Source organism: Nannospalax galili, unplaced genomic scaffold (genome assembly GCF_000622305.1).
Source record: "Nannospalax galili isolate Female #2095 unplaced genomic scaffold, S.galili_v1.0 scaffold274, whole genome shotgun sequence".
NCBI lineage: Eukaryota > Metazoa > Chordata > Mammalia > Rodentia > Spalacidae > Nannospalax > Nannospalax galili.
This window is the reverse complement of record NW_008335435.1, coordinates 494,917-517,200: the sequence shown is the minus strand read 5'-3', so window position 1 is coordinate 517,200 and position 22,284 is coordinate 494,917. Positions and strand designations below refer to the sequence as shown.

Below are 22,284 nucleotides of genomic sequence, written 5' to 3'. Positions count from 1 at the left end.
AGAGATCCTTGTTTTAGGAGGGTCAGCTGTTTCTCATCTAGCAGCAATCAGTTGTCAATATTCTTTTAGATAAGATTGGGATCTGCTGTTCATTTTCCCAGTTCTATGCTGGGTTACTGTCTGGTAGTCTCTTGTGCCACCTTGGCCAATAACTCAAAGGAAGGTATCACCTGCCTGGCATTGTTTCTTGTTATGTAGCTTTTAGCTATACATATGGACTCTTAAAAATTATATTGACCCCATTAATCTTTGGTTATACCTTCCTTTTGGGTGTTTAAGACCCTACAGTTGGCCCAGATAAAACAGTTTATTTTTACTCTTAAGGTCATTTGAGGATCTGTTCCTCAGGGGTAACATGGGCCTGGGAGGAATACCTGGCTCCTTTCTTTTATCTGTGTGAAGATTAAATCAAAGGTCCTGCTTGACCACGGCTGGCTTCACTTGGAAATATGGAGGAAATGTTTCCTCTATGTTGACCTTCCTCTTTGTAGACTGGACATTGGTTCAGGTCCATCTGGTGGGGTCTCCAAGCCTCCTTACTCAAGAAGACAGGTGACTCACCACAGTTACAGGACATTTTGAGAGATGCTCATAGTCCCCTGGAACTCAGTTGACCTAGGAGTGCAAGGAGCAAAAACTGTCCTTTATGTCCCTCTGACCAAATTAGTATAGGCCTCAAAGTATGGCTGTTAAATATCCAAGAAGGTTAGTAGTATTTGATGTAGATCCTCTTTAAATGTCTGGTAGAATTCTGCTGTAAATCCATCTGGGCCTGGGCTTTTTTTAGTCAGGAGATTCTGTATTACTGTTTCAATTTCCTTATGTGTTATGGGTCTGTATAAGCTGTTAATCTCTTCTTGGTTTAGCTTTGGTGGTTCCCATGCTTTTAGGTACCTGTCCATTTCTTTTAGGTTTTCAAATTTAGTAGCACATAGGTTTTTAAAGTATTCCCTTATAATGTTCTGGATTTTTCTGGTGTCTATTGTGACACCAGATTCTCTGATTTTGTTGATTTGGAGGTGTTCTTTCTTTCTTTTGGTTAACTGGGCTAGTGGTCTATCAATCTTGTTTATCTTCTCAAAGAACCAGCTCTTGGATTCGTTGATTTTTTTGTATTGTTTTGTTTCTATTTCATTAATTTCTGCTCTAATTTTTTTTATTTCTTCTTGTCTGCTGGGTTTGGATTACATTTGTTGTTTTTCAAGTGTCTTGGGTTACAATGTTAAGTCATTTATTTGTGTTCTTTTTGATTTTTTTTTTTTTTGGTCTTTTTGAGACAGGATCTCCCTGTAGCACCAGCTGTCCTGGAGCTCACTATGTAGACCAGGCTGGCCTTGAATTCACAGAGATCCACCTGCCTCTGCCTCCCAAGTGTTGGGATTAAAGGCATGCACCACCATGCCCAGCCTCTTTTTGATTATTATACACATATAAATGGGTCTTGATTTTATTCACCCCTAACTCTTCCCCAACATCTCTATCATTTTTCCATCACATGTCCCTCCCAACTTCACATCCTCATTATTTATTTGTTCATTTATTTCTTTTAATTGATTGAGTCTCATTAAATTTGCCCATATGCACATGGGCACAACACCGTCTCCTGGGGCTGTCTTATTCAGCATTTTATTGGTTTGGTAAAACACTCTGACCAGAGGACAGAGTATGGAGAGAGATAACCAACATGGAAGACCTTTAGAAAAAGCCATGTGGAAACCTATTACAAGATTTTCTTAGAGTATACACAAATACATTATAAAAATAGTTTAATAGTTGTTACTTTATAACAGGGGGCATTGCCCTTACTAGACATCGTAAGCTAACAGAATAAAATCCCAATGCCAAGAAAGAATCCCAATCTTGAAGCTGCTGAGAATGAGTCCCATAGACTCTCAAATAATGCAAGCCACTGCCCCCTTTCTTACTTACCCACCAGAACTTGACAGTAAGAGCCTATTGCTGAAGATGGTACATCCATGAGCTGTACAACCAAGAGGAGAAATAAAGCTGATATTGACTTCAGAGCCTCATCCCCTCTGGTTAGCATTTTCAGTGCTGGGAAATTGCTATGCATGATACAGGAAGGGAAAAGAAAACATCAACCTTACCAGTTGTGAATTCTGTGAAGTACAACAAGTGGCAAGATATGCCCACTTGTGCAATAGTGGCACAAGTATTATGGGAAGAGCCAACCACTTTCTAATCGAATTCAACGTTGGTCTTTTTGAGACAGGGTCTCCCTGTAACCCCAGCTGGCCTGGAACTCACTATGTAGACCAGGCTGGCCTTGAACTCACAGAGATCTGCCTGCCTCTGCCTCCTGCGTGCTGGGACTAAAGGTGTGCACCACCACACCCGGCTATTTTGTTTTTTCATGTTATTTTTTTTCTCCGTGACTTTGACATGTGGATTCCTTTTGTACTTTCTCATTCTTGTATGAGACTCAAGCCTTCTTTGTTGAGTTTAGGTCTGCTTCCTTTTGTAAACTTTATGTATCTTTGTGGTTTACTTGTTGGGCATGAAAAGCTGGTTGGTCTAGGCTTCAGGTTCTCTCTTTTGATTTTATATTGGAGTGGCCTAATTGCTTTTGTCTTCCCATAGAGGCCCAAGTGAGATGAGGCTCAGATGATATCAGGCTTTCTCCTAAGGTATGGGTCCCTCCAGGAAAGATGCTGCCCTCAAGAATTTGGGGGCTGGGCTTGCCTGGGAGAAGGGTCCAGGATAGATGCTGGTCTCAGGAAGCTGGTGGCTGTGTCACCCAGGGAAGTAAAGGGAGGTAAGGGAGGGAACAGGCCTAGAGGGTTCATGGGGGTGGTAGGGAGGAATTGGGGTGGTCCGGATACAGAGAATCAGGAAGCAGTGGTGGCTCTGGGCTGAAAGGTTGGCTGCAGTGTCTGGGGTGCCAAGACAAAAAATGGGCCTGTACCCAACCTAGGAGGAGAGACTCGGCGGGGGGACCTGGGAGGGTGAAAGAGGCTGGGGGAGTCAAGGCGCACTGAGCACACTGGACTTACCCAGGGAAGGTGCTGGGACCAGGACACGGGAGGCTGTGCAGCCCAGGGAAGTAAACGGAGGTAAGGGCGGGCACATTTTAATTTTTTACATGTAGTAGATTCCATTCATTCGCTATATTCTTCTGAGTTGTCCTATATACAGGTGCTTTCTTAAAAAAAACTTTGGTCATTTAAATTTTGGGGGTTGTTTGGGGGGAGGAGCTTTTTAAGACAGAGTCTTAATGTAGTCCAGGGTGACCTCAAACTCATGTAGTGGAGAATGAACAGGAACTCCTGATCCTTCTGCTTCTACCTCCCAAGTACTGGGATTACAGGCATGTGGCCAGCTCAAACATGGTTTTAATATTATCTCTCTTCTGGCTATTCCTGTAAGTTTGCTATTCACATACAATATTAAACTATTTTTAAGGGAGTTTTATACTGGCTAGTGTGGGTACCCTGCCCATACCAGATTAAATAAATGTGAGCGAAGGGGACTGTCCTCGACTTACATACCCTTCTTTTTTCTTTCCATTTCTTTGTTCTCTTCGTTTCTTTTCTTTTTCTCTTCTTCTCTTCTTTTCTTGACAAGATCTCACTCTATAGCCTAGGCTAGCCTCAGACTTGTGATCTTTCTGTCTCAGCATCCCGAATCATGAGATTACAAGCATGTATCACTATGCCTGGCTTACTTGTATGCCTTATATAGCTATGTCTTCTATTGACCAATAAGACTAAGTGTGCAATTAATGTAAAAATTGTTAACAGGCAAATTAAGGCACTGGTACTCAAAAATTAAGGTAAGAAACTGAAAAATGGTCAACAACCAACTCTTAGAAGGCAGACAAAGTTAAAACTAACCTGAGTATCTGTTCCAGCTTCTCACTCGGTGCATTCCTGAGGCCTGTCAGCATGGTATGCAGACGACACAGGCTATGTGCAGGTGTGGAAATGGAAGCCAAACAAGGGCTGGTCTCCTTCATGTACCTCACACCAGTAAGTGGTGTGGAGATTCTGAATGTTTTAGACTAAAGAAGAAAATTAAGTAAATTTCTAAAAAGTTAGTTAGATCAAAAGTTATTAGGTTAAAAAGACTTTAAATTATCACAAATAGGAAATCAAGACAATGAGACTTTATAACAATACATTTTAGCATCTCAAATATCATCATTGCTGGAATTTAAACCTAACCCCATGAGGAGCTACCATTCCAAAGACTATAAAAGAACAATATATATTCTAGCCAACTAAAAGTTCTCTCTTAAAAGTTAAATCTTTAAGATAAGGTATATTTCTAGGTGGGATATAGCTCAGTGGCATTGTGCATACCTAGCATATACAAATTTAATCCCCAGGATATTCAGGTGGGGGGTGTATCTCCCTATTACCTCTCCTCTAAGAACCTATGCTTAAGGGAAATATAAACATTACACTTGAAAACATTAAGAACATCACTCCTATCTCTGAGAAACAGAATTCCACAGCTTCAATCTGCTCTGTTTACAAAGACTCAAAGATTGACATATGAAACCTACAAATTGAACCAGGCTTAAGTAAAAATTCATGATTTAATAAAAATCCATATAAGTGAGGCTGGAGGACCTGGATTCAATTCCTAGCATCCACATGGCTGTCAACAATCCTCTATAACTCCAGTTCCAGGTGATCCGACACCCTCTTCTGGCCTCTGTGGGCATTGTACAGAGGGGTACATTTCTATACACGCACACAAAACACTCATACATAAAATAAAATTGTTAATATTTTATTTATTTTAACATATTTATTTTTACTTTATGTATATGAGTGTATTCCCTGCATGTATGTAAGTGCACCTGTGTCGTGCAATGCCCACAGTGGTCAGAAGAGAGTGTCAGATTCCCCTGGAACTGGTGTTACGGACAGTTGTTGACTGCCATGTGGGTGCTGGGAATCAAATCTGGATTCTCTGCAATAACGGCCAGTACTTTTAACCGCTGAGCTATCTCTCCAGTCTGAATAATATTTTATTTTTTTAATTTTATGTGTATGAGTGTATTGCCTGCATGTGTGTAAGTGCACCTGTGTTGTGCAATATCTATGAAGTCAGAAGAAGGCTTCAGATCCCCTGGAACTAGAGTTACAGATGGTTGTTAGCTGTCACGTGGGTGCTGAGAATCTAATCCAGGTCCTCTGAAAGAGCAGTCAGTGCTCTCAACCTCTGAGCCATCTCTCCAGCCACCCTCTACCCAAAAATATTCTATATAAAAATTTTAAATCCATATATGTATCAAATTTACTTGATAAGGCAAATATTACACAAAAAAAGGGCAATCTGATGTAGTAAGTCTTCACCAGTCCTTTCCCCTCCCTCTTTAGTTACTAGACTCTATCAGTTTTTCTTCCTAAAGTGGATGGGCTTTTAGAGAAGCAAGGTAATCAACATTCTTAAACATGCACATGAAAAATACATGACTTTGTGATGAAGAACTAAAGCATGAGTAGATATGCTAACAAAACATCTTTTTTAATTTTTAAAATATTTTGTTAAATTTATCTTCTGTGTATGAGTGTATTGCTTGCATGTATGTAAGTGCACCCATGTCATGCAATGCCTGTGGAGGTCAGAAGAGGGTGTCAGATCCCCTGGAACTGGAGTTACAGGTAGTTGTTAGCTGCCATGTGGGTGCTAGGAACTGAACCCAGGTCCTCTGTAAAAGCAGCCAGTACACTTAACCTCTCCAGTTCTCATCTTTTCTAATTTTTTCAAAAAACTAAAAGGCTAAATTAGCTTGATAGTAATTTTTAATATTCAAATTCAACATTTTCCTGAGTATTAAATGTACTCATTCTAGATTTTTTAAATTTTTTTTAATTTTTATTTTATGTGTGTAAGTGTTTTGCCTACAGGTATATAAGTGTACCTGTGCATGCAATGCCTGAGGAGATCAGAAGAGGCATCAGGTTTCCTGGAACTGAAGTTAAGGACAGTTGTTAGCCACCATGTGGGTGCTGAGAACTGAACCCAGGTCCTCTGCAAGAGCAGCCAATGCTCTTAATCACTGAGCCATCTCTCCAGCCCCCTCATTCTAAACTTCTAAAAATACCTAGCAAAATGTTTACTTGTTAACAGAATAAACTATTCCACTCTTAAAACACAGAAATTCACTATATACAAACAAATATGTATGTGTTCTATATATCTTCAGCAACAGCAAAGCTAAGACCATTTTGTTTCAAAGAAATTAATCTTATGGTTATTTGAAGTCCATAAAATGGTCTAAGTAGATTAGGTATGCTCAGAAGGCTGCTGCCTGCCTTGACTTTCTTGTAGTATACTTCACTATGTATGACCCAGTGCCTATACTGGGAGGGAAAAATACCTTCTATGCAACATGCATTAGTAACAGCAACCAGTAACACATAACCACATAACCCACAGGCAGCACTGGTTTCATAGGAGAAACTAGGTGTGACAACCACAGCCTCCTGCCCAGAGTCCTCAAAGTTAACATGAGGCTTCTACGCTGTAGCACTGTTAAAAGGCTCAAAGTTCCCTGTGCACTCTCACCTAGAGGGTTCTTTCTTTAACTTGGACATAAATATGGAGCTGATATATAAGTACTAGGATGTTCCTTCTCCTAGTAAAGACATAAAATCTGGTGTACCCCAGAGCTCTGCCTTTAGGTCTCTTTTATTCTCTTACCAACTCATACTGCTAGGTAATCTTCATTTCATCATTTTAGCCACATTCTGGTGACTCTAGAACATATATACAACTCCAACCTCTCCTAGGAATGCCAGTGATAAGTTTCTAAACTGCCTACTCAGTGAGTCTACTAGGATGCTTAAAAGGCATCTCAAATATACCATGTGAATAATCCTCACTTTTAATCATACCTCCAGACTTGCTCTTCCCTCTCAATAAACATCAACAACAAAATCTTTAGATTAACTACTGTATGGCAAGCTCTGCATACAATCTGGTCACAGCCCTCATAAAACTTGTATTCTAATGCAGGAAGACAGAGAATAAACAATTCTGCCTACCTACTTACTGTCAGACAAGACAGTAACTAACAGCAGAGTAAGAGGAAAGGAAGTCTTGAGGACTGGAGTCTCTTGGTGGCTGCTCTTTTACAGAAGTCAACTTAGAGACCAGAAAGAAATGAGGAAGTGAGCCACATGATCATCTTGAAGAAACATATTTTAGGCAGAGGAAATAGTAGGGGCAAAGGCTTTGAGCTGGTGGCATGCTTGGCTTATCTGAAGAATGAAAAAAGAGGTTAATGTGTAGGAATGGATTGGGTAAAGAAAGCAGGGGGAAATGGATGCAGAGGTGCAGTGCCAGGTCACTCAGGACCTTACAGGCATTTATTAAGTACTAAGCTTTATCAGCAGCCCAACACTAATCAATTACTGGCTTCTTTCTCTGTGACACACTAATTCAAATATCAGTACGTCCTGTGGATGCTACCTCTTAAATGTGGCCCAAATACAACCATTTCTGTAAACCAAGCTGCCAAGAAATATCAGAGTTGCTGAAATAGCCTCTTAACTACTCTTCTCTTGCCCTGGCCCTAGTTCTTCTAATACCTTTAAAAATATTCATTAGAGGGGCTGGAGAGATGGCTCAGCAGTTCAGAGCACTGGCTGTTCTTGCAGATGACCTGAGTGGACTCCCAGCACCCACATGGCAGCTAACAACCATCCGCAACTCCAGTTCCAGAAGGAATCCAACACCTTCTGGTGTCTGCAGGTATTGCACGACACAGGCACTTACACACATGCAGGCAATACAGTCATACACATAAAATAATAAATAAATTTTTTAAAATGTTCATTAGATTATTAATTTGGTTAAAATTCACCATTTCATAAGGGTAAGCAATAATGTTTAAAAATCACATAAAAGTCTTTATGGTGTTTTGACTAATCAATTTTATTTTTCTTCATATATAACCAGTCAACATATTATGTATTTAATACATAATTTATTATCTATTGTCTAGCTTCCCATATTAAAACATAAGCTTCTCAAAACAAGGTGTTTGTGTCTGTTTCACCTACTGCTATATTTTCTAATGTCTAGATATAAAAATCTAGCATATAAAAATACCTTTAATTTTAAATGAGCCAGGTGTGTCGGCTAATGCCTATCACCTCAATACTTGAGCAGCTGAGGCACAAAGATTGCCATTAATTTGTGGCTAGCCTGGGATACAGAGTGAGACCCCTGTCACAAATTACACATATATATTATTAAACAAGCAGACCAAGCTTCCAGTCCAAAGCTTCTCAGTTTCAGGGCAGGGAAATTGTAGTCATCAGTCTCTATCACCCTAAAAATTGCTTTCAGTTCAACAGAATTTTCTTTAAGACTAACTACAGACTGACAGGTTCTCTGGTCTATTAAACAAAGGCTCCACTTCAGGTTAGTTAACATTTTCTGAGTGCTTTTGTCCACTGTGCTGCAATGTATGCTACCACCTGTGTCCCCAGAACCAAAGACTGCCAGCATGACACATCTGCCTACACTTAGAGTAAATGCTCTTCTCTGACCCAACCCAAACCTTTGAAAGTTAGTATTAAACAAACAAAAAATTAGTAAGATAACGTTTTCAAGTAAGTATGATAGGAATTTTCATACTGCAAGCATTTAAAATACACATACACACAGGATTATGAAAATAGAACGGAAGCCAAGCCTGTTTCTCTACTTGGCTCAACTCACCTTGTCAAAATGTTGCTGCAATAATATGGTTTTCACCTGTGCTCTTTCAGCACTCTCTGTGCCTGAGGCAGCATTCAGACACCGTGAAAGAGTCCCAATTTCCTCCTCAGCATCCTCGCCAAGAAATATCCGTTCATCCAAATTCCCAACAGACAAAACATATTCCTCATAAGCCTTACTGATGGCTTTACTACCAAGGGAAAAACAGACAGGGCAAACTCTCTAACAGAACTGCCATTTCAGTTCATGTTTTATAACACTCAATTATCTCATTTTTCAACTACAAGATCTAATAATTTTTTCAAAGTAATATTTCAGTAAAATAACTGCTAATTACAAAACTGAAAAAAGTAAGATGTAGCTTGCTTCATTCTGCATATCTGCCACAGAATGAGTGTATTTTGTCAACGGCATTTTAAGGAGGGGACCCAGAACCAACTTGCCTTCGATAAGCTAATAATAATAAAAAAATAGATATTAACAAACATTCAGTAAGCTAAATTATAATAAACTGAAATATAAATATAGTGAGTCTAGTCAAGATACAACAGACATATAAGCCTATAGGAAACAGCACTTCAGCTATTCTAGGTACCTCTAAAGACCTCCATACTACCATGTTTTTGCCTCTATGGTTCAAAAAATATTTCTTTCTTTCCCTTTTCTTTCTTCCTTCTTTCTTTCTTTTTTTTTTTTTTAAGAATCTCATTCTCACTGAAATGTGTCTGCCCCTGCCTACCCAGGGCTAGAAATGGAATTTAAGGTGTGTACCACCATGCCCAGCTCTCTCTCTTTTCTTAATTTTTTTTTGAGACAGAGTGACCTCAAACTTACAATTCTCCTGCCTCAGGTCCCAAGTGCTGGGATTACAGGCATCTTCATCATGGCCAGTTCCAAAAACATTTCTTGGTATCAAAATTTATAATTCAAGAGCTTAACTAATAAAACCTTTTTTTAACTAATAAAGCTTTAAAAAGAACAATCAAGTTTCATTTAACTTAAACACATGTACTTATAGTAGAAGTTGACAAAATTTTTGTGGCTCCCATGGGATCTTCCATAAAGTATTCAAATTTTCCAGAGAACAAAAAACAAAACAAAACAAAACAAAAAACATTGAATAACATTGAATGCTGAGGTCTCCAAAATTGATAACTCAAAATATTTAAACAATAAAAACAATGAACTGCTGTCCCCTAATAGGAAACTTAAAGTATTAAAACAATTAAAAACAATAAGCACTGAGGTCTCCTCCACATATAATTAAAATAATTCTGTAACAGAAGTACTCACAAACTCTCTCCAAAGTTCCCAGGTTCTAGAAACCCAGTAAGAGTTTCTTCTTTTCCCTTGAGGAGCTATGATGAAAAGAGAGATCTTTATGTCATATGAAATGAAGTCTTTCTCCAGAAAACATTCTCATGTTGTTACTACAAACCTTTTTTTCATAAAGTTTCCTAATATAGGGTTTCCAGAAATGTTCCTTTATTCCCTTTGCTTCTAAAACTAAACCATCATGTAAGGAACAGAGCTTCTCAATAACACAAGGTGGGTCAGAGGAAGGTTTAGCATCCTTGGGGTGGAAATCTTCAGATAGGCCTATAATGTATAGAATCACAAAATGGAAGTATTGGTTAGCATTCAATAAGCTAAATTATAATGAACTGAAACATAAATGCCAGTCAGTATAGACAAGATATAATTGGCATATGAATGTATAAGAGAGCACACAGGGACCTATTTTAAACATACCTTAAAAAAAAACAAACACCAAAACCCCCAAAATAAGAGCTGGAGATCCCCAATACAAAAAAAAAAACACAAAACAAACCAATAATATTTTAACCCAAACATAGTGGTTATGCTTAAATCCCTCAGGAGGCTGAGGCAGGAGAATTGCCATGTACTCCAAGGACAGCCTAGATAACATAGGTTACAGAGATCCTGCCTCACATCAGTGACTAAATAATGAATTAAACAAATATTTTTAAGAATGAGAACAAAGATAAAGTATATCACTACTTGAAAGATTTTAGTTATACAATTATCTATCTGAAGATAGTTAAAAGAGAAAACTTAAAAACAATTTTAGGCTGTTGCTGTGACATCTAAAAAACACTGTATTTTGCAAATAAGTCTTAAATTCAAATAAAAAAAAAGCACTACTTAAAAAATTACACAGTTCAGGCTGGTGAGATGGCTCAGCAAGTAAAGGCACCTGCTGCCAAGCCTGATGACCTGAGTTTGATTTCTGGGACCCACATAGTAAAAGGAGGGGATCAACTCCTGCAAGCCATTCTCTGACCTCCACAAGCATGCTGCTACCCCTACACAAATAAAATGTAATTTTAAAATGTTTTAAATTACACAGTTCACAGATTATAGACTTCGATCATATTAATTACTCATACAATTTAGTGTAGTCTTGCATAAGAATAAAAGTGTCGATGAAAAACAAAAGGAGGTAAAAGGAAAAAACATAAAAATATAAAAAAGAGGCTACAGGTACCCTGTGTTCAGTGCCCAGCAAAAAATAACAAAATGAAGCTAAGAAGGAAATTAAAGAAAGGGATACAGGTTTAGTAGTCCTTGTCCAAAATGCTTGGGTCCAGAATTTGTCGATTTCAGAGTTTTTTTGGATTTTGGAGTGTCGCATTACCTTTACTGGATGAACATACCTAATCCAAAAATCTTAAATGAAATCTGAAATCCATTTTTATTTTAATCAAAAACTTTTTTGCTTTGCTTTTTAAAGTTTTTGTTTGTTTATAGTACTAGAATTCAAACTCAGGGCTGAATACATTTGCAACCCTAAATCTGAAACTTTCTGAGTATTATGTAACTCAAGTAACAATACTCCATTAATTTTAAAAACCAACCACAGAGCCAGGCATGGTGGTACATGCCTTTCATCCCAGCACTTGGGAGGCAGAGGCAAGTGGATTTCTGTGAGTTCAAGGCCAGCCTGGTCTACATAGTGAGTTCCAGGTCAGCTGGGGCTATAGAGAGACCCTGTCTCAAAAAGACCGAAAACAAAACAAAACAAAACAAAAATAAAACAAAAGCTAACCACAAAAGGTAAGTGGAAATTATAATTGAGGTTTCAATCAATCAGGTTCCTACCATGGTGTTCCTCCTGGTATTCAGATGGAATTGGTAGTATATATCAGTCTATAAATACTTAGTATTTGTATATATAGCTAATAGAAACTACACACCTTCAAGCATACTAAATGCATTGCCAAAATCATTTATGAATCTCATATGCATCAGTCTAGAAATGAAAGTTTATTTTACTTTAGAACTGTACTCTCTCGTAGCAAGAGAAACTGCAATGAGAGTCAGTAAATTATTTTCTGCCTCCTACAATGCATCAGGCACAAAGCTTCCAATGGTGGAAAATATACCACACCACAACTTTAGTGTTATCTTTGCTACTCCAGATTTCTAAATTATTCTCCTTTTTGAGTATATACTTCAAAAACTTCTAAAGTTGTCATTTAAGATTAAACGGTGTTATCTGCTTTTGTTTTTTTAAAAAAAAAATTTATAGAGACTTTGATTCTTTAAGTGTTCTATACAATTAGGATGATGGAACTTCTCCAAACATTCCTGTTCTCTGACGTTAGCAAATCTTTACTGTGTGTACAACTCCCAAGAGTAAACAGTACAGAAACGTGTGTTGTCCAAAAATGTCCGGCATACAACTTACCTTTAAAATTAGGGTTCACAAGTTCTTTACGATTGGAACACTGTAGGGCATTTCCATAAACTAAGTCTAATGCACACAGCAGAAGATGGTAAGAATTGACCAAATCATCACTAATCATGGGGAAGTTACCTACAGGATTATATAAAGTTATATATAGAGTTAAAGCAGAACAACTTTACAGTACTTAAACATAATTGCTTTATTTAATAAGAATGACAGGTATCATTGAACAAAGCTGGCTCAAGAGTTACATGAAGTGTTTTGACAAATTTACATTTTGGGTCATAAATATTTAATATTTTAATGTATGTCTAAGAATTTAATGAAAACTAAAATTTTACTTAAAATGCTATGTATTCATTCAATAGTCATTAGGTAGACATCTATTAAAAGCCTAGTAGCTAACTAAACTTAATTATCATTGGTCTAGTCTTTGGAAATTTTGAATGCAAAAAAAAAATCATCAATTATCTCAGACTATAAGAAACTGTTTTACATGAAAAAGTTTTCTGCCATGAAAATTACTAGAGATATTGAGATAAACAACTAACAATGATTCATATAATTATTTTTCCCATATACATACTCTAAAAAGATGAGAACCCTTAATCAGAGCCCAAATGGTAATTTTATTTTATTATATATTTTTTTGGTCTTTTTGAGACAGGGTCTCTCTGTAGCCCCAGCTGGCCTGGAACTCACTATGTAGACCAGGCTGGCCTTGAACTCACAGAGATCCGCCTGCCTCTGCCTCTGGGATTAAAGGCGGGCGCCACCACACCCAGCTGGAATGGTTACATTTTTAAACACTTCTCTACACACACATTAATCCAAGAGAACACAATTGGGATAACTGCGAGTGCTTAGGAGCAAGACAGTAAAGAACACAAACCTGAAGCTATAAAGCGTATCCTTCCCACAGTGCTTGTTTACTTCTAATACTGAAAGTTCAGTTTAACAGCCTACAAAACTGAAGAGCTATTCTCAGAACTCTGCATTCTCATACTTAATACCTACACAATACGTATATGCACTACACACACACACACACACACATACACACACACACATGCATGCACACACAGAGTGAGAGAGAGAGACAGAGACAGAGAGAGACAGAGTGCGCGAGCTTTGTTTCAGACCTTTTTTCCTTTGCTTTCTTTCAAAGAAAGTTACCACTTACCTCAGCTATCAGGAATTTTTTTTCCACATGGAAAAATTTGGCAAATTAACTTAGGATGAGTTAAAGAAAAAAAAAATTCTGTTGCTGACAGAAAGGCAAATGATCACTAAGAGATTAAATACTCCACTGATATAACCATACTAACTTGCTTGACTTTACTATGAAAGACTTGGTATTAGAATTTACTTCCATTCATGTATATCCAAACAGGACGCCACCCTTGCTGGTTTCAAGCTACAAAGCCATCACTGACAAGCCTGAACTTGTCACTGGAGTGTACTTGCTGTGGCAGTAAAGAATAGCAGCACTGTAACTTCTAAAAGCTGAAATGCCCATAAAGATCACATTCTAATTTAAATTCCAGGATTGCCCCAGTATAGCATACTTTCTATTTCAAATCCTGACCTTACAAATAAATCTCACTTTATTTGTGAGATATTTTATTGTTCAATCAACAAAGATAATACCTAAATGGAAAGCTGTTTAATCGCTAGATTTGGCTTACTTGTCAGGAATGTGAAGAATTGAGATTTCATGTGAAACAGATTTCATGTCTTCTGCATAAAATATGACAGGCTCAAACTTGTTACTTGCCACACCAAACCAACAAAGACAGGAATCAAAGAATTAGCTTATTCATTGGGACTAAGATAATCTAAAATGTGCATATGCTGTAGGCAAAGTCTACTACCTGCCCCCAAATAAACCAAAAACTGAATAAAACCAATTTTAGCCTATGAGAACTGGCATCATAAAACCCATCTACCTGAATACAGCCTGGGCAAAACAGTAAGACTACCATCTCAAAACTAATGCCAGGCATGGTAGATCATGCCTAAGAAAGACCCTGCCTTTGAAAAAAAAAAGCAAAGGCTCCACGGTGAGGTGGCCCAGCAGGTAAAGGCATTTGCCACCAAACCTGACCACCTGAGAGTTGGATCCCTGGAACTCCATAGTAAAGGAGAGAACCAATTCCTGAAATTGTCCCCTCGCCTCCTACATGCATGAGCATGCGCGCGCGCGCACACACACACACACACACACACACACATACGCACACACTAAACAAACAAATAAATGTAAAAAAAATCAAATTATAGTGGTAGATTGTGAAAGGACAAACGTTTTTTGAATCAAATTATTAATAAGATAAAATTCATAGTTGCTAAGACAGAAAAAGCATGCTACTCAAGTAGGTAAATGAAACCACAATAAGGATAGTGAAATAACAGTTGATATAGTACCAAATTCTCCTAAGCACACACAAAATAGATAAAAAAACCTAAAAGCCAGACACATCAGCCGAATACAATTGTAAGAAAGGATTACCATATGCATATGTAACCAACCACATATGCTAAAGATGTGACAACTTTCATAAAAAATTATATATTCCTAGCTTTTGTCATGCTGTTGCTCATGTCACATTTACTTTATCTCCTTTTTATGATGCTAAGGATGAATGCAAGGCTTTATGCATGGCAGGCACCCATATCTCTAGCCTAGCTGTGCCACTTCTGTGTGGAATAAAGAAAGCTGCCAGTGGCAGTGTGATGGAAAGCTAACTTAAAAGCTCATAGTTGGGGCTGGGCGTGGTGGCACAAGCCTTTAATCCCAGCACTCGGGAGGCAGAGGCAGGCGGATCTCTGTGAGTTCAAGGCCAGCCTGGTCTACATAGTGAGTTTCAGTTCCAGGACAGCTGGGGCTACAGGGAGACCCTGTCTCAAAAAGACCAAAAAAAAAAAAAAAACCTCACAGTCAACAAAAGACTCTTCTTTCAACTGGCACACAGTTCAGAAAGGAATGGAAGACTCTCATCTGCTGAGCTAGAGAGGATTAGCTACAATCATCACACATGGAGATCAATGGCATGACACATTCTTGCAGATGCCTTGACATTCAGCATGAAACCAGGAGACCTCAGTTGCCTAATGTTTGAGTAAGTTGAGATACTTGATCTAATAAAGAGAATCTCTTTTTCTGTTTGTTTTTAATATTTTATTTATGTGTATGAATGTATTGTCTGCATGTATCAAGCACTCCTGTGTCATGCAGTGCCCATCAAGGTCAGAAGAGGACATCAGATCTCCTGGAACTGGAGGTAGACAGCTGTTAGCTGCTATGTAGGTGCTGGGAACTGAACCTGGGTCCTCTGCAAGAGGAGCCAGTACTCTTAACTGCTAAGCCATCTTTCCAGCCCTGAGAGAATCTCTTATATAGTAATTTCCTCCAATCCACAGTTTTATTTTCGGTGGTTTCAGTTACCTTTGATCAACAACAGTTCAAAAGTATCAAACAGAAAATTTTAAGAAATAATTCTTTATGAAGGTGGACACCTGTAATCCCAGCACTTGAGAGGCTGAGGCAAGAGGGTCATGAGTTCCAGGTCAGTCTGGCCTACATAGTTAGCCTTAAAAAAAAAAAAAATGGCCAGGTGTGATGAGTGCACGCCTTTAATCCTAGTACTTGGGAGGCAGAGGCAGGTAGATCTCTGTGAGGCCAGAGATAGTGAATTCCAGGTGATCTGGGGCTACAGGGAGACTTGGTCTCAAAAAGACCAAAAAAAAAAAAAAAAGTATGTTTTAAATTGTTTATTGTTCTGAGTAGATGAAACCTCCCTCTTTTCTACTCTGTCCAGCTCTGTGCCGCCCCATATCCAGGCTGAATATGCTGTGCATCCAGTAGTTGCTTTCATGGTTATGTGCTCTATTGCTTTTATTCATGTAATCCTTATTTTACTTAAAAAGGATCCTAAAGTCATGTGATGATGCCAGGAACTTGCCAAAGAAAAGCCAGAAAGTACTTCCATTAAGTGAAACAATGAAAATTCTTGATTTAAAAAAATTTTTTTCCAATCATATGCTAAAGAAAAAAAATCACGTGCTAAGGCTGCTAAGATTTAAAGTACAGTAAGATAATTGAGAGAACAGTTACAAACTTTTACAATAATATTTTAATTGTTTTATATTTTATTAGTAGTAATTGCTGTTAGTCTCTTATTGTGCCTAATTTATAAATTAAACTTTATATTGGTACGTATACCGGGGGATCAGAGCTATCTATGGATTCAGGCCTCAGAATGTGTCACCCATACATAAAGGGACTACTGCATTCATGAAATTCCTTCCAGCTCTATGACACTTTGCATCTTCTTGGGCTATCTGAGTGGCAACAGTGTGCAACATGGTCTATAGAAAAAAATGTCAACTAATAGAACTCTACTTTCTTCCTTTAGATTAAGAATTATTCCTACATAGAAATATACAAAAATAATAGATATAAGTTTCAATGAATGAAGATTAAATGGAATGAGAAGGAGAGAAAAAAAAGTGGTGTCTAAATATCTGATGATGTTTAGTATATTTATGTGATCAGCATGCAAGGCCATCTCAACTACTCTGGTCAGTCCCACCCAGATGACTCACACATGTGTCATGAAGAACACTGCTCCAAATAAAGCTAGTATACAGAACAAGGCAGTTCCAGTTCATAATTCAAAAGAACAGCTTTGGGTCAAAAAGATGGTATAAGAATAAAATGAAAGAATATTTAGTAAGAGAAAATTTGGATACTGTAAAAATAATCAGAAGATTCTCTTCCTGATACATAATATACGCTGATAAAATTAGTATCCGAAAACTTAGATGAGCTAATTCATGTCTAAATAAATATTACTCTTTTCTTACCTTTTGCATATATAAAAAGCACCCAACAAAAATGGAAAATTTCAGACACGGTACAGGGCTGTCGCCTTTAGAGGAGGAAAAAAAAAAAAAGTCATGAGACAAACAGAAGAATTACAAAAAAACCATCCCAAATGATTGCAAATTAGGTGTAAAACAAAACCCACAGTCAACGAGTGACATCAGACTCAGTACAGGAAAAATGTGCAAGAAGTTCTGTCCTAACCAAATACTGAGAAGAAACAGCTGGGAGTCAGAGAAAGAGATCATCTCAGAAAGGAGGAAAAAAAAAATTTTCAAAGTTTTGAGGTCAAGATAAGTAAGGTGGAAAGTAAAATGAAAACCAATAGTTCTTTTAATGACATTAGCACATCTAATACTGCTTCAGGACCTCAGGCAGTCAGGTTCTCCCCATTATCCCTCTCAACCCTAGCTGACACAGCAAGGTCCTCCCCTTTATCCCCCTCTACCTTAGCTGACACAGCAAGGTCCTCCCCCCACCTTTTTAAAAAAATATTTTATTATTTTTATTTTATGTGTATGAGTGTATTGCTTGCATGTAGGTGAGTGCACCCATGTTGTGCAATGCTGCGGAGGTCAGAAGAGGGTTTCATATTCTCCTGGACTGGAGTAAGGGTGGTTTGTAGCCGCCATATGGGTGCTGGGAATCAAACCCGGGTCCTCTGCAAGAGCAGTCAGTGCTCTTAACCGCTGAGCCATCTCTCCATCCCCAAGGTCCTCCCCTTTAACCCTCTCTACCACAGCTGACAAAAGGTCCTCCCCTTTATCCCTCTCTATCATAGCTGACACAGCAAGGTCCTCCCCTTTATCCCTCTCTACCATAGCTGATGAACTGGAAGACTCTCTCCCTAAAGATATTCTTCACAATGTCAAACCAAGAAAAGCTGTTTTGATGCAAATTTTGACCTTCCTATAGTACCTTATACTTCCATCTCTTGAGAATACCTATTGTATTTGGACAAGTTGTCTGCTAAAGAGAATTTCAGACCTGTTGGCTTTTCTGCCAAAATCTCTGCAATGTTTAATCTAGACTTCTATGGTGCCCATATCTCAACAGCATTATTTTCTGTTTTATTATTTTTTGAGACAGTAATCTAGACTGACCTCAAACTTGCTATGTGACTGATGATGTTGAATTCCTGATCCCCTGCCTTTATCTGCCAAGTGCTAGGTGTGTGCCACCATGCCCAGTTTTACAGCAGCATGATCTAACAAGGAACCAAGAAGAGCAAAATACCCTGGAGAAGAACAAGAAATTGGGTTTAGTTCCAGAACTACCATGAGCATGTATACTTGTTCCCCTGGGCCTCGGTCCTTCATCTACCAAAAAGTTATTCTATTTGGAAATAATCCTGGACTTAATTTACTAGGCCATGGTTATAGTAAAGATTAAATGTCAGAATCATGTTTGCCTTCCACCGCACTCAGGAGTTAGAAGGATTCAGAGTTCAAGGCCATCCTTGGCTATTTAACAAATTCAAGATCACCTGGGCTATAGGAGACCCTGTCACAAAAAAAGTGTCTGATAAACTATTTCTGATTTTGATTAACTACCATAATAAAAGTTAAATTTTTTATCTTGTAGTACTTAAGCTACTCTAAATTTTAATTAACTTTAGACTCCTAGAAAAAACTTTACTAACCTACTTGTTCCCAAATTTCCTCTTGTTTTCCTAGGTCTGTGTCTATTCCTATCCTCTGAATCAAAGGCTCCATCTATATATCTACAATCAGCTGCCAAATCCTGCCTCATTCTTGTGAGGCCCATTTCTACTCCATGGAGGCTGATCAGACTGGCTCATCTAGATTTATATTTTTCTCAGAAATCCCACATTTCTACATCTACTGTGCTCACATGAATACTATAGTATGTTGTTTCCTCTCCCTGACTATTCTGTCAACTCTCAAGAGAGACTGTAGGTTTTGTTTTTGAATCCCTATCTCCAACATAATACCTAACAAAGTATTTCATGCTGCTGTGTATCTAACAAATAGCAACAGACTTTTTACAGTTCTGAGAGGCAGTATAGCATTGTGGTGAAGTGCACAGGCTCTGCAGTCAGTCTATGTCCTCATCAGGTGCACGGAATGCCTCCGAGGGACTTAATTTCCCAGTTTTTTGTTTTTTATTTTTTTCGGTCTTTTTGAAGCAGGGTCTCCCTGTAGCCCCAGCTGGAACTCACTATGTAGACCAGGCTGGCCTTGAACTCACAGAGATCCGCCTACCTCTGCCTCCCAAGTGCTGGGACTACAGGCATGCACCACCATACCCAGCTTAATTCCCCATGTTTAAGTAGTCACAGCCTCATAAGGTTGTCATACCACATGGAGAAGTCTTGGGAGACCTTGCTTAATAGCACACACACTACAGTAAGTACTAATAAAGACTATAGAGTGAGCTGGGTGTGACAGTGCATGCCTGTAATCCTGTATATGGGAGGCTGAGGCAGGAAGATAGCAAGTTTGAGGCTGGCCTGGGCTACACAGAAGACTGTATAGAAAACTATAAACTTTATAGAAAACTATCAAGTGAGGTTATAAATCAACATTAGTGTGTGTGTTTAGCGTGCACACCTCTTTGCATTCAATTTCCAGCAACATCCCCCAAAAGTATAGAAATTATGCACGCCTTTAATCTCAGCACTCAGGAGATCAAGGCCAGCCTGGTCTACATAGCAAGTTACAGGCCAGCTGGGGCTACAGGGAGACCCCATCTCCCCTCCCCGCAAAAAAGAATAATGTCAATGTAAAATTCTTAAGGTAGTTTTACAAGTTTCTTAAAGAATTGGATAATATATACAACCTAACACAGACCAAACAAGAGCAGTATGAAATCATTGTCTAGATATTCTAAAGAAAAAAAATGTGTATTTTCTATAAATGTGATTACACTTACCTTACCAAGACTCAAAATAAAGCTTGTATCCAAAGTTCAGAATACATCGCTATAAAAGTTGAGGATGGTGGTACTTTCTCAGAATCCCACTTGGGAGGCTGAGGTAGGAGGATCATTACAAGTTTGCGGCTAGCCTGGGCTACCTAGAAAATTAAAGGCTAGTGCATCTACACATTGACACTCCTTCCTATTTGGGGTTTTTTTGTTGTTGTTTGTTTTGGGGATTTTGGGATTTTTTTGAGACAAGAGCTCTCATATGTAGTCCAGGTGATCCTCCTGCCTCAGCCTCCTGAATGCTGAGATTACAACTGTGTGTAGCCACACCTAGCCTTCTGTACATAGAGGAATTCTGTATAGCCTCACCCAGCCTCCTGTACATACAGCTGTGTATAAACTCACCCAGCCTCCTGTACATACAGCTGTGTATAGCCTCACCCAGCCTCCTGTACATACTGCTGTGTATAGCCCCACCCAGCCTCCTGTACATACAGCTGTGTATAGCCCCACCCAGCCTCCTGTACATACAGCTGTGTATAGCCTCACCCAGCCTCCTGTACATACTGCTGTGTATAGCCTCACCCAGCATCCTGTACATTTCTTATTAGTACTTTTCTAGTCCTATTTTTTTTAAAGAAGTATGATCTTTTAAATTTAATTTTATTTATTCTTATTTTATGTGCATGAATGTATCGTCTGCATATGGGTAGGTGCACCCATGTCATGTAATGCCCGTAGAGGTCAGAAGAGGGCATCAGAGCCCCTGGAACTGGAGTTACAGATGGTTGTTCCCCACCATGTGGGTGCTGGAAATTGAACCCAGGTCTTCTGCAAGAGCAGCCAGGGCCCTTAACCATTGAGCCGTCTCTCCAGTCCTCTAATCCTATTTTAAGAACAAAATTTTGCCAGGCATGATGGCACATGCCTGTAGTCCCACCACTTGGGAGTCAGAGGCAGGTGGATCTCTGTGAGTTCAAGGCCAGCCTGGTCTACACAATGAGTTCCAGGCCAGCTGGGGCTATAGGGAGACCCTGTCTCAAAAAAAGAACACAAACAACAAAAAGAACAATATTTCCCTTTCTATTTTAGACAAACTTGGATGTTAAAGGAGGAGCCTTTGTACCCCATAATGGCCATAAGTTGTAAGGAAGAACACTAAGCCCGAGGAGCTGCTGACTTTGCACACCTGAGCAGAAAGCAAGTTCACAGTGCTTCAGCTTCCTTGTTCTCACTTCATCCAGCTTCTCTTCCCTTGACTGTTATGAACATCAGTCATTTCAGGACATTATTATTACTCAGTCTGACATAAAGGTCAAGTAACAGAAATAGAAAATATAAGTATGTTGTCTATACCAAGGTCATCAGTTGGTGAAAGCTCCCAGGGTCTGACTCATGCAGGCTGCACTTTTGGTTACTTAAAAGAGAAAGTTCACACAAACATGACCTAAAGAAGCCAGACTCTTACTATTATACAGCAAAGAGGGGGAAAAAATTGAAAGAAAATTTGGGGGGTGGGAATTTATGAAAACCATGTTTCTTTTTAAAGAGTAACAGAGCTCAAGCTATACCACAGAAAAAAGGTGATTCCCAAATAACAAATATAAAACATACCGCTGTTTTCTTCCTCTTTGCTGACGAGGTTGTTCCTCCTGGGGATACTTAAAAATATCTTGAAAAATGGGTTCATATTTCTTAAAAATTACAGCAGAAACAGTGAAGTTTCTTTCTAATCTTTCAGTACGTTCTCTGAAGTGTGGGGGTAGGTTTGCCATGTCTTCCCACTTCTTCATCTTGTTAAAAAATTCAATTAAGCTGGTATTAAAGATAAAAACGAGGTGCCTTTATAACTAACAGAAAAGTTATGTCAATATAAGTAAACTAAAATTTATAGTAGACCAAAATTACTTCATTAATTTTGAGTATTATTTATATATTTATATATAAATAATATATTTATATATATTTATATATTATAATTAGACAGTGATACAAAAATCAAAACTCATATCATTGAGTAGCTTAATCTCCTACCAACTGTCTTTTTAGTCTGACCCTCCTAATCTATTTTTCTGTTTGTTTGGATTGT

The 22,284-nt window shown here is 38.4% G+C and overlaps 1 protein-coding gene across 2 annotated transcripts in view; it reads right to left on the bottom strand.

The window, feature by feature from the left end:
• The window catches only part of Rbl2 (RB transcriptional corepressor like 2), an 80,973-nt gene that overhangs the window by 52,201 nt on the left and 6,488 nt on the right, over positions 1-22,284 (bottom strand). For both annotated transcript variants that reach the window (XM_008830070.3, XM_008830069.3), the window contains exons 3-9: positions 21,810-22,010; positions 17,288-17,352; positions 12,419-12,547; positions 10,145-10,305; positions 10,000-10,064; positions 8,707-8,896; positions 3,855-4,021 (exon numbers count right to left, since the gene is read on the bottom strand). In XM_008830070.3, coding sequence (XP_008828292.1) covers positions 3,855-4,021; positions 8,707-8,896; positions 10,000-10,064; positions 10,145-10,305; positions 12,419-12,547; positions 17,288-17,352; positions 21,810-22,010 — 978 coding nt within the window. The remainder of the gene's footprint in view (positions 1-3,854; positions 4,022-8,706; positions 8,897-9,999; positions 10,065-10,144; positions 10,306-12,418; positions 12,548-17,287; positions 17,353-21,809; positions 22,011-22,284) is intronic.